The sequence below is a fragment of the Bubalus kerabau genome, chromosome 16, assembly GCF_029407905.1.
Source record: "Bubalus kerabau isolate K-KA32 ecotype Philippines breed swamp buffalo chromosome 16, PCC_UOA_SB_1v2, whole genome shotgun sequence".
Classification (NCBI taxonomy): Eukaryota; Metazoa; Chordata; class Mammalia; order Artiodactyla; family Bovidae; genus Bubalus; species Bubalus kerabau.
In genome coordinates, this window is record NC_073639.1 from 48676496 (window position 1) to 48688833 (window position 12338).

Sequence of the window (12338 nt, forward strand, 5' to 3'; positions counted from 1 at the left end):
AACAAGTCTTCAGTAGAGAAGGAAAGAGCCCTTGGCTGGAGTGTGGCACAGATATGTGCCCTGTTGGCTCTGTTATCTGAGTGCCTGTACCAGTGCTCCCCTCCAATCTCAGGTGGCAGGCTACACTTTTTTCTCCTGTACTCAACAGTCATAAACCAGGACCTTGCTTCTTGTGTTATGCATTTAAAGCAAACAACTCTGTAGAAACATGATTATTGACTTTGCTGTATAGAAATTAGAGCTACCTTTCAGTGTTTATAAGCCAGCTAAAAGAAAAATGGCTTAGCATGGAACACTGCTGTCTCTGCACTCAGACACTGAACTGTGCAGCCCAGCACACTGCAGCCATCCTTGTTTCACTTTCCTAGCGTGAAAATCCCATGGACGGAGGAGCCTGGTGGGCTGCAGTCCATGGGGTCGCTAAGGGTCGGACATGACTGAGCGACTTCACTTTCACTTTTCACTTTCATGCATTGGAGAAGGAAATGGCAACCCACTCCAGTGTTCTTACCTGGAGAATCCCAGGGACGGGGAGCCTGGTGGGCTGCCGTCTATGGGGTCGCACAGAGTTGGACACGACTGATGTGACTTAGCAGCAGCAGCAGCAGTTGTAAGAAATTACACAGAGATCCCTTAACCTAGTTTCCCCCAGTGATAACAGCTGACATAACTAGAGTCACAACCAGGAAATTGACATGATACAGCAGTGCATGAACACTGGTTTATGTGTGTGTAGATTTAGTTCTGTGCACTTTTGTATTCATGACCAACAGCACAGTCAGGCCACAGAACAGTTCTGACCCAAGGGTCCCTCATGCTACCTTTTTATAGCCACAGCCATCCCCCTTCCCCCATTAATGGCTAATCCGTTCTCCATCTCTAAAGAATGCTATATAAGGAATAAAGTATGTAATTTGGGGGAGTTGGTTTTTTCACTCAGGCTAATTCCCTTGAAACCATTCTAGGTTATTGCATGTATCAATAAGTTTGTTAGTGATGAATTGTATTCCATGGGAAGGATATAACACAGGTTAACTATTCACCTGTTGAAGAGTATCTGGGTTGTTTCCACTTCTTGTCTATAATGAACAAAGTTGCGGTGAATATGCACATACAAGTTTTTTGTGTGAACATGAGTTTTCTTTCGCCTGGGATAAATGCTCAAGATTGCAATACTGGACTGGATGCATTTTTCTTTTTAACTACCCCATGAGGCGGCATGTCCAGCCAAGATTGTTGTTTTTATTAGTGTTCTGGTTACATAGGTAAACAAGTTTTGACATGAGTATGACATCAAACAATATGACGTCCCAGTCATATTTTTCCTATGAATCCTGTTTTCTTAATGAGCACTTTTCGGGGATGCTCCTACCATGTCATGTCTGAAATGCTTATACTAGGTGGACTGAGGGTTGCGGGTGTAGAGTGTCATGATCAGTGGAGACTGGATTTCCCTCTTTTCACTCAGGGATGATGGCTCCTCTTCCTCTGTCTCGGCACTCAAGCGCCTGGAGCGCAGTCAGTGGACAGATAAGATGGATCTGCGGTTTGGTTTTGAGAGACTCAAGGAGCCTGGTGAGAAGACTGGCTGGCTCATCAACATGCACCCTGTAAGCACCTGTGCTTTTCCTCCGTCTTCCTCTGCCCATTCAGGAGGGCAGCACAGCCCTTCCCTGAAGAGCAGGTGACACCTGGCGGGAACATGTTGTGGACCATCCAGGGAGAGATGGGATTGTTTGCAGCTCTCCAGCTTTCTTTAACTTCTCGGGGTCTTCTCCGGGTCATTAAGAGGTCACTGGGATAACAAAGGTGAGGGGCATCCCTGTTACCCATAAAAATAAAGCTTTCAAAGATGAGGAGACAGAGATATTCCCATCTGGATGCTGTTATGACACAATTCTTGTGAATGGGTCTGGTAGGGTTTATGCAAAGGTAGAGAAAGACTTTGTTTTTAAAGTACTCAGTTTCCTAGAGAAGGAAGAAAAGGCTCTTGTACTTTGTAGAGGAAAACCTTGTGCTCTTGTTGACCAACTCTCTTGCAGACTGAGGTATTAGATGAAGATAAACGCTTAGTTAGTGCTGTGGATTACTACTTTATTCAAGACGATGGGAGCAGATTTAAGGTAAGGCCCTTGAACCCAAAGAAGCTAAAAACCCCTCAGTGATGAGGCATAACTGGGCCCAAAATGATATGTGTCCTTTTAGCTCTGCAGCTGTGAGGAGAGAGGGATTATGGGAGACTTGTAGCAGGCAGCTGCCCAAAGCTCTTTAGGAACATGGGCCCCATGGAGCCACACTAGTCACCACTTAAGATGTCCTAAGAGAAGCTAGCTCAGGAAGACTGAAAGATGAGCAGTATTGTGTCTCTTAGACTCTTGCCCTTGTGATATGTGCAAGTCTAATTTTCTGTTGTATCATCTCTCTTAAGACATGTCCAGGTCAATGATGCATTGAATCTAGGCTGCTCACGGGTATAATAAAAACAGCCTGTCTTCATTTTTCTCCTTTTTTTTCTTTGTCATCACCCCACATGGGCTGTAATTCTTGCAGGTGGCCTTGCCCTACAAGCCATATTTCTACATTGCGACCAGAAAGGTAGGTCTGTCGTTTATGGCATTAGGTCAAGTGACCTGAGCTTCATTTTGTGGGGAGAGTCAAAACTGGAAATAAAGAGGCAAGGAAGGAAATAGATTTTACTAATGGGACGTCTTTTCATTCTGATCCTGATTTAGGGTTGTGAGCGAGAAGTTTCGTCTTTTCTTGCTAAGAAGTTTCAGGGTAAAATTGCCAAAGTAGAGACTGTCCCTAAGGAGGATCTGGACTTGGTGAGTATCACCCAGCCCTTTCTGGGTAAATTAGGCTGGGTCTGCTCTGTCCATGGGGTGAGATGGGGGAGGACATGTTTGGTACATGTGGGGCAGTATAGATGATGGACTTTCGTGACTGTCCCTGCCTCCTCCTCAAAAACTCTAGTGGTGTCTTTGGTGCCACATGCAGAGTTGAACAAGTTGCTTTGGAGTTGCCAACTCTTCAACTCATTTATGTACTGTTGACTCGTTCTCCCCTTATTTTCTCTCTCCAACGTAGTATTTTTTTCTCTTGAACTCATGAAAACCGTCTCTTCACTCTGTAGCCAAATCACTTGGTTGGTTTGAAACGAAATTACATTAAGCTGTCCTTCAACACCGTTGAGGACCTCGTCAAAGTGAGGAAGGAGATCTCCCCAGCTGTGAAGAAAAACCGGGACCAGGGTCATGCCAGTGATGCCTACACAACTATGCTCTCCAGGTAAGCTTCGTTCACATAAGCAAAGCAGCCAGTTGGTCCATAGGACTGTTTCCCATTTTTCCTAAGTTTACAAGATGAATAGGACATGGGGAAACTCAGCAATAAAGCTACCATAATGATTGGCTTTGTTCAGTGCGAAATACTTTTGAGCAATTAGTTAGACTTTCTTATATGTTCCCTTTGTGTTAAATTAATGGTGGATTCCCAGGTTGTAGTTCAGCTGTCCCTTCTTTCTTACATGGGGATAGATTTGGTTTCAAACTTGAGTTTTTGTAACAATAAAGACATTTTAGATTTCTAATCCCGCCACCATAACAGAGTCTGATTTCATGGTTTTTAAAAAGCGTTAAGATGTCTGCAAATTTTATTAAATATCTCGATTTATGTAGCACATCATCTCTAGAGAACTATACAGAGAAATTTAAATAAAGGACAACACACACTGTTCATTAAACATTTAAACATCAACAGTAATAAGAAACAGGGTAAAAGATTAAGAAATCTTGGCTAATAAAAGTTATTATGACTTCAACAAACCAGATGGGCAACAGGCACATGGAGAGATGCACAACATTTCTAAATGTTAGAGAAATGCAAATTGAAACTATAATGAAGTACCACCTCACACTGGTCGTCATTAAAAAGTCTGAAAATGACAAACACTAGAGAAGGTGTGAGAAAAGGCAATGCTCTTATATTATTGGTAGGAATGTAAATTGGTCCAGCCACTCTGGAGAACGGTATGGAGGTTCCTCCAAAAACTAAAAATAGAGTTGCCATATGATCCAACAATCCTACACCTGGGCATATATCCAAATAAAACTATAATTCAAAAAGATGCATTCACCCCTGTGTTCACAGCAGCACTGTTCACAGTAACTAAGACATGGAAACAACCTAAATGTCCATCAACAGGTGAATGGATAAAGATGGGGTTCATATATACAGTGGAATACTACTCAGCCATAAAAAAGAATGAAATAATGCCATTGGCAGCAACCTGGGTGGACTTAGAGATTATCATACTAAGTGAAGTAAATCAGAAAGAGAAAGACAAATACCATGTGATAACACTTAATATGTGGAATCTAAAATTTGACAAATGAACTTATCTATGAAACAAAAATAACCTTGCAGACATAGAGAACAGACATGTGGTTGCCACGGGGCAGAAGTGGATTGGGAGTTTGGGGTTAGCAGATGCTAACGATTATATATAGGATGGATAAACAACAAGCTCCCACTGTATAACACAGGAAACTGTATTCAACATCCTGTGATAAATGATAATGGAAAACGATTTTTAAAAGAATGTGTTTATGTATATAACAATCATTTTGCTATATAGCAGAAATTAGCACAACATTGTAAATCAACTAAAAAAAGACATGCAGAAATTTATAAGGATTTTAGAGCTAATCGTATCCTCTGGCAAAAGTAGATCAGTTTGGGACCCTGGATGTTTCTGCACCAGCACCCCCTGCCCAGTGGCTCATTAATGATTTTTCAGAACACTTCAAGTTGTATCTGGAGACTGAGTCCCCAGAGGCCTGAGCCTTCTCTAAAACTCACTGCCTTTTTTTTTCCCCTTGCTAGTCCATTCAGTATTTGGAAGCTTAGTGGACTAATATTGCAGTGAATATTCTAGTGACAGTGATTCCCACATAGATATGGTAAGAGTAATTATGATGCAGAAATAGTTACTGTTTACCAGTCACTTCACCGTGCTAAGAGCTTGTGAGCATGTTACCTTATGACGCTTGTGCTGGGTGGGCCTGTTCCTGTCATCTTTGTTTTCTTGATGAAGAAATAACCTCAGTGAAAGTGGGTCACGTCTGTAGACATGCCTTTCGAGTAATAGTCTCCTTTCTTCTTTGCTCTTTTAATTGGGGTGGAACTTACATCCAATAAAATGCATGTCCTAAGTGTACTGAACTTCTTGGTCAGATGGGGGTCATCCAACCAAGGTCATTCCTTAAGAAGGGCCTGTCCTGATCATCTCAGCCACCTTGTAAACCTTTGTGTTTACGTTGTTTGGACTCTGGCCTTTCCCCGCTTCAGTCCCTAGCAGAGTATAGTTGAAAAAGCGGCTCTCTTTATTTTGCAGTGTTCTGCAAGGGGGCAGTGTAATTATTGATGAAGAGGAAACCTCTAAGAAGATTGCCGACCAGTTGGACAACATTGTGGACATGAGAGAGTATGATGTGCCTTACCATATCCGTCTCTCCATCGACCTGAAGATCCACGTGGTGAGTGGGCTGTTGCTACTGACAGCCAGGAGGTGATACTGAAGGATAGATCCATAGAGTAGACTTCCCTGGACAGGTGTAGAAGTCTTTGGTTAATGCACCACATGTCCTTCAGGCTCACTGGTACAATGTCCGGTACCGAGGAAGTGCCTTTCCAGTGGAAATTGCCCGCCGCGATGACCTCGTTGAACGACCTGTAAGTACTGCTTGCATTTCCTCCATCCTAAACTTTCCAGTTGTTTCTGGCAAGAAGGGTAAAAGGTGAATTTGATTTTGAGATTGGTTTGCTTCTTTTTCCTCAAATACTTTCTTAAAAGAATTTTGAAATAATTGGGGTTTTTTAAATCATTTCTGACCTTGCACATATATATCATCGCATGCTGTCAATATTTGAGCTAGGTTGTATCAGAACATTGGAGGGAAAGCTCTGGCTTCCATTTTTGATGGTTAAGAGCATGGTTTCAGCATGTTATGTTGAAAAATGGATTCAAAACTGGTTCAGGAACAGCTTTGTGATCTTGGGATAGTCTGTACTCTGTTTTCTCACATTTAAAATGAGATTGTCAGTTCTATATCACAGTCTCCTGTCAAAGTTGTCATAAAGGTCAAAATGAGGTGATTCATTTTTAAAGTGTCTTGAGACTCAAGTGTTCTGTAATTCTAGAGTTTTCCTGTGAACAGTGGCTCCAGCCATATCTTGTATGTTCAAGTTTTCATACTATCATGGTAGATCAGTCCACCCCAAGATGCCTGTCCTGCTTTTTCCTGGACCTTTCCCCACAGCAGCTCAACTCTTGGTTTTAGTAACTGGCAGTAGAGGTGGAGGTGTCATGGGTGTCAAGAGAACCACCAGGGTCTCCAGAGCTCAGCTTGGTTCTTGGCCAACTTAATGCTATGTTTTGTCCCTTCAGGACCCCGTGGTTTTAGCATTTGACATTGAGACAACCAAACTGCCCCTCAAGTTTCCAGATGCTGAGACCGACCAGATTATGATGATTTCCTATATGATTGATGGTCAGGTGAGTGGGTGCCTTCTGGAATGTGAGCTCTCTGTGAATGGGACCAAGTCTGGTCTCCAAACCCGAACAGTGTCCACCCGTGGTTAGTATTTGTTTGGTGACTAATGAGAGAATGGAGTTAACACAAGTGAACAAGCAAGCTATTCTGGCATCTAGCCACTCTCTGCCCTCCAGGCAAGTCTTAGGATGAAGTAGCCTGTCTTTTTTGGGAAAGCCATGGTGTTTCAAGTTGCTGCAAAGGTTTTGTAACAAAAATCTCCAGGCTGGGAGATGTGTCTTAGGCTTTGTTTCTGTAACTTGCACTGACTGCTAATAAACTTCCCAGGGCTACCTCATCACCAACAGGGAGATTGTCTCAGAGGATATAGAAGATTTCGAATTCACCCCCAAGCCAGAATATGAAGGACCCTTCTGTGTCTTCAATGAGCCTGATGAGGTAGAGATGCCATTTGGGAAAGTGCCTGATGTTTGGGAACAGGAAGAGGAGGCAGGCGTGGTGATCCTCTCAGACCTCAGCATTTGTTTAATCATAATAGCAGCTGGGCTCAATCCCCATTGGTTGGTCCTCGTTCACATAAGGTTAGGATGGAAATAAAGGGGTCATGTGAAGTTGTTACTCCTCAGCTTTGGAGAGGTGTTAAAATCACTTGAGGAAGAGTAAAGTAACCCTTTGACTGCCAAAATTTGTTAAATTCAGGTTCATCTAATCCAAAGATGGTTTGAACACATCCAGGAGGCCAAACCCACCATCATGGTCACCTATAATGGGGACTTTTTTGACTGGTGAGTCAGAAAAGGGAAGGGAGGGATAGGAGAAGCACTGCTTGGTAGCACGGGTGAGCTATTCACCCTGTTTAAGAGGAGATGGTGTGAGGTGTCCCCTGGGGCAGTCTTCCCGGCCCCTGTGGAAATTAGAGACTCACTGTCCCACGTGCTTTTCCGTCCTCTTGTCCTTAGGCCGTTTGTGGAGGCCAGAGCAGCGGTCCATGGACTGAGCATGTACCAGGAGATAGGGTTCCAGAAGGACAGCCAGGGGGAGTACAAATCACCCCAGTGTATCCACATGGACTGTCTCAGGTAGGCCCTGCAGCTCACGTGGTGGCTTATCGCAGTGTCTCATGAGGGCTTTCTGTAAGTGAGACTCCCTTATACACACTGGTCCTTTCCATGCCTTTACAGAAGCTGCCAAGAAGTAGCTCCTGTCACCTGTGGACAGTGGCTGCTGGCTGGTCCCCAGGGTATAGAAAGCAGACCAGAAAGAAAGACCTGGTAGAGTGAGGTCTGGTGCTATGGGAGGTCACAGAGAGGCCTTGGCTTCCCCACATTAGGTTGGGATGTGGCAGCCAGGCTCTCCAAGGACAGCATGTCACCAAGAACAAGCATGGTGTCCAGATAGGCTGGGGTGTCCAGACTCAGGATAAGTGTGCGAGGTGGCCCAGAGTGCTGAGAAGGAAGGCTGGAGAGAAAGGTCACCTGGGCTTCCTGTGCCCAGTGAGGAGGTTGGTTTTATCTTGGTGGTCATGGGCAGCCACTGACACATTTATAGCTTGATGAATTTTCTCCTTACCCTTGGTGTTATGGTGCGTGGATTGAAGGGGCAGGCGGGTTGCAACAAGAACAAGAGTAAAGAGAGGGCTGGTCTTGAGATATCTGAGAGTCAAGGACTTTGAGATCTATAGATATGGGGACAGGTGCAAGAGGCATTAGGAAATTCTGGTTCTCAGGGCTTGGTCTGGGCTCCTGGAGAAATAGGGCAGAGCTCAGGTTCAGAATAAAAGCAGACCTGGGAGCTCCATCCACATGGAGGATCTGGAGACTGTGGGGCTCGGTGATAAGACCAAAAAACTTGATAGTTGATGGATTCTCAAGAAGAGAAATAGGGACTTTCCTGGCACTTCAGTGGCTAAGAATCTTCCTGCCAATGCAAACCACATGGATTTGATCTCTGCTCTGGGAAGATTGTACATGCCAAGGGGCAAGTAAGGCCATACTCCACAACTACTGCACCCACAGACCTGGAGACCATGCTCCATAGCAAGAGAAGCCACTGCAACGAAGAGTAGCCCTTGCTCGCCACAATTAGAGAAAGCCCATGCGCCGCACCCAAGACCCAGTACAACGAGAAAAATGCTTTTTAAAAAAGATCCCTCATACTACAGTGAAGATTAAAGATCCCTCATGGCTGCAGCTAAGACCCTGCACAGTCAAATAAATTTTTTTTTTTTTTTTTTTTTTTTTTTAAGTAAAAGGAGTAAAAGAGAGGTGGGGTTCCTCAGTGGAGGCAGCAATACTGGGGATCCTTCAGCAGGGCGTTTCTGAGGGGAAGGACGGCCCACAGGGCAGAGAGGCCACAGAAGGTGAGATTGGATGCTGCCAGTAGGAAGTTGTAAGTCCTAGAGATATAGTGGTGTCTGTCGTGGGGCTGAGTTGTGAGGAAGGAAGAGGTGGAGATGGCACGAGGGGACCTCGAGTGTTTTTATACAGAAGGGATTGTGTAAGAAGAGGATGGGAGTTTGACAGCAGGGTGTGAGGGGCAGGGAGAGCAGGGCAGAGCCTGGCAGCACCTGTAGTGAATAAGCTGTGGAGGAATCTACAGCAGGAATCAGACAGCAGCTTCCTGCCTGGTCCCCTTTGTATTTCTCCGTGAGGGTGAGAGGAAGGCCTCGCAAGGACTGGAGGACCGGCTGTGTCGTCTCCTTGTGTTTGTGGGTTTCTCTGTGAAGTTGACTGGGTCCAGCTGAAAGCTTTTCACAAGGGGCCTGCACCACGTGAGGTCTTGGTGATCTTTTGGGGTACCTGTCAGGACCCTGCATCTTCCTGTTGAGTGTCCAGCTTTGCCACATCTCACAGGTTCCTAGACTTCGTCTCAGAATTATCTCTGACTTTTGCTTTTCTTCTCCTTTCCAGGTGGGTGAAGAGGGACAGTTACCTGCCCGTGGGCAGCCACAACCTCAAGGCGGCAGCCAAAGCCAAGCTGGGCTACGACCCAGTGGAACTGGACCCTGAAGACATGTGCCGGATGGCCACTGAGCAGCCCCAGGCACGTGTGCTGCCTCGCTGAGTCACCTTCTCCTGGGGGGTGGCGGCCTCTGGACCCCTCATTGACCTTACGGTCTGATGTCCTCTCCTCAGACTCTGGCGACCTACTCGGTGTCGGATGCAGTGGCCACATACTACCTGTACATGAAGTATGTCCACCCGTTTATATTCGCCCTGTGTACCATCATCCCCATGGAGCCCGATGAGGTCAGTGCCTCTCCTGGCCCGCTGCCTGACAGGGTGGTCCCAGGCAGCTATTGCGGGTGCAGCCGTTGATTTCTGTATTTGGCTCACAGCCTGGTATTTCTCGATAGGTGCTGCGGAAAGGCTCTGGGACGCTGTGCGAGGCCTTGCTAATGGTGCAGGCCTTCCATGCCAACATCATCTTCCCCAACAAGCAGGAGCAGGAGTTCAACAAGCTGACAGATGACGGCCACGTGCTGGATGCTGAGACCTACGTGGGTGGCCACGTAGAAGCCCTGGAGTCCGGCGTGTTCCGCAGTGACATCCCCTGCCGGTTCCGGATGGTGCGTCGCTCCTGAGGCTGGGCCTTGTCCCGCCAGTGCTATGGGAGGACCCAGGAGGGACCCAGCCACAAGGGCTGAAATAAAGCCCTCTCCCCCTTCTCACCCATGGACCCCCCCACCAGCTGTCCTTTGTCCGGCCTGCCCTTTAGGGTGCCACTCCTTCTGGAGTGTTCTCTTGGTAGAGTCCCACCTGAAGTAGGTTACGTGGTGTGGGACCTTTTTCCTGTCTTTCTCACATCCTCTCTTGGTTGTTTGTGTTAGAATCCTGCTGCCTTTGACTTCCTGCTGCAGCGGGTGGAGAAAACCATGCATCACGCCATCGAGGAAGAGGAGAAGGTGCCCATGGAGCAGGTCATCAACTTCCAAGAGGTGATGCACAGGCTCAGGGAAGTGGTGTGGGGAGGACAGTCTGTTTACATGCCCTGCCTTGCAGAGTGGCTTCTCTCAGTGGCCTATTCATTGTGCACCTACTGTGTGATAGTACTTGGTTGCCGAGACAGGACACGGGGCCTGGTCCCATGTAGTTAGGACAGGACAGTGTATTGGCACAGTGAGGGACTCGACTTTGTGTACAGGAGAATTTCACAGAGGAGGTGATGGCTTTCAGAACAAAGTGGTGGACTGATGTGGGAGAGAAAGGCAAGTGAAGGGTAGATACAACTGTGTCTTGTAGGTGGCGAGGAACCATTGGAGGCTTTTCTTTCTTTCTGTCTATAGGCTTTAAAAATGATGATAGGAGTTCCTGTAAATTACAGGGTAGAATATCATAACTGCAAAGTCCTTCACGTAGTAGTCAGAGAGCGCCATTTGCAAAGTGTGTCACATGACCAGAGGCACCAGGCACCGCCTGCTTTGCTGATCCTATTCCTTTGGATGTGGCGCATTTTGGGTCTCCATCAGGCCCTGCTTCTAGGATTGATTTCAAGAAATGTAACATATTCACTAGGCAAAGTTCAAACAAGAACATGTGTACGTGCTCTGCATAGTACAAAGTTCTGTGCAGCTCTTGTCAGCTACAGCTATCATATGCTTTGGGAACTTTCCATGAACCAACTTGGGAAGAAGAGAGTGTAGGCTGGAGTGACAAATAGGAGTTAAAGAGCAACTTGAACAAAACAAAGATACTGCTTTTTTGGTCTTGGCGTGAGGCCTGTGGGATCTTAGTTCCCCAACCAGGGATTGGACCCAGGCCCCTGGCAGTGAGAGCTCTGAGTCATAACCACTGGGCTGCCAAGGAATTCCCCAAAGATACTACTTTTAAGTCTATGAACCAATGAAATGAGTGAGAAATGGGCTGAAGGTATGCTAATTGGAGGGACGCCAGACAGTGAATTTGAACGTGGGCTTTTTCTAGATGACAGATGGTCATCCAGAGTCCCTGAAATTGTTTTCTGTAGGGTGGCCTAGGGTTTTTAGGGAAAGGGTAGCAGGTTCACCTTTTGTTCCTGAGTGACCGCCTTGGCAGTAGTGTGGTGATAGCTGGTGGGAGGTGTCAGCTGGGGGCACACAGCGGTGTCTGGCCTGTCCAGGTGTCAGTCCGTCATCCCAGCCTTCCCACTACTGTCATCTCATCGTCCCTCTCCGAGCAGCATTTCAGAGCATGCCCTAGCACAGAGAAGGATGGGGGAATTATTCTCCACATGGTTCGTTTGCTTAGAATTCAGTTAGAAACAGTAAGTATTATCTTTCTGGTATTTCCTGTTCTACTTGATAGATACTCCTTTTTTCTTCTGGTTGATTTTTGTGTAATTTAAATGTTTTCCAATCTATACTTTGAATGTCCAGAGGTTGGCAAGCTATAGTACAGAAGGGCTGTTTTTGTACAGTCAGCAAGCTAAGAATGGTTTTCATATTTTTAAAATATTTTAAAATAAAAAGTAGACTGTAGCCACAAAACCTGAAATATTTATTATCTGGTCCTTCACAGAGGTTTGCTGACCCCAGATCTAAAGGTGTTTTTTTTAAAGCCAATTTTTCTCAGAATAACTCCTAAGTACAGTAATCCTCAAGTTTTAATGTATTTCTTGTTGTTGCATAAGTTTTGGACAACTTGAACTTATCAAATAAGTACATATCTAATGTTCTGATTTAGGTGTTACATTTGGGAGAGAAAATAAAAGTATATGACTATCAGAAGCCTGTTTAGCCTTTTTTAGTTTCAGTGACTGTTTTTGTGTTTTAGGACAATATTTTTATTTCTAGAAGCTCTCTATTGG

General features: G+C 45.6%; 1 protein-coding gene across 1 annotated transcript in view; it reads left to right on the forward strand.

The window, feature by feature from the left end:
* POLE (DNA polymerase epsilon, catalytic subunit) overlaps positions 1-12338 on the forward strand; it is a 57169-nt gene that overhangs the window by 2093 nt on the left and 42738 nt on the right. Inside the window, exons 2-16 of the mRNA XM_055550113.1 lie at positions 1469-1610; positions 2043-2123; positions 2551-2595; positions 2733-2825; positions 3134-3288; positions 5396-5537; positions 5653-5733; positions 6449-6556; positions 6882-6992; positions 7254-7339; positions 7514-7633; positions 9464-9596; positions 9689-9802; positions 9910-10122; positions 10384-10491. Coding sequence (XP_055406088.1) covers positions 1469-1610; positions 2043-2123; positions 2551-2595; positions 2733-2825; positions 3134-3288; positions 5396-5537; positions 5653-5733; positions 6449-6556; positions 6882-6992; positions 7254-7339; positions 7514-7633; positions 9464-9596; positions 9689-9802; positions 9910-10122; positions 10384-10491 — 1732 coding nt within the window. The remainder of the gene's footprint in view (positions 1-1468; positions 1611-2042; positions 2124-2550; positions 2596-2732; positions 2826-3133; positions 3289-5395; positions 5538-5652; positions 5734-6448; positions 6557-6881; positions 6993-7253; positions 7340-7513; positions 7634-9463; positions 9597-9688; positions 9803-9909; positions 10123-10383; positions 10492-12338) is intronic.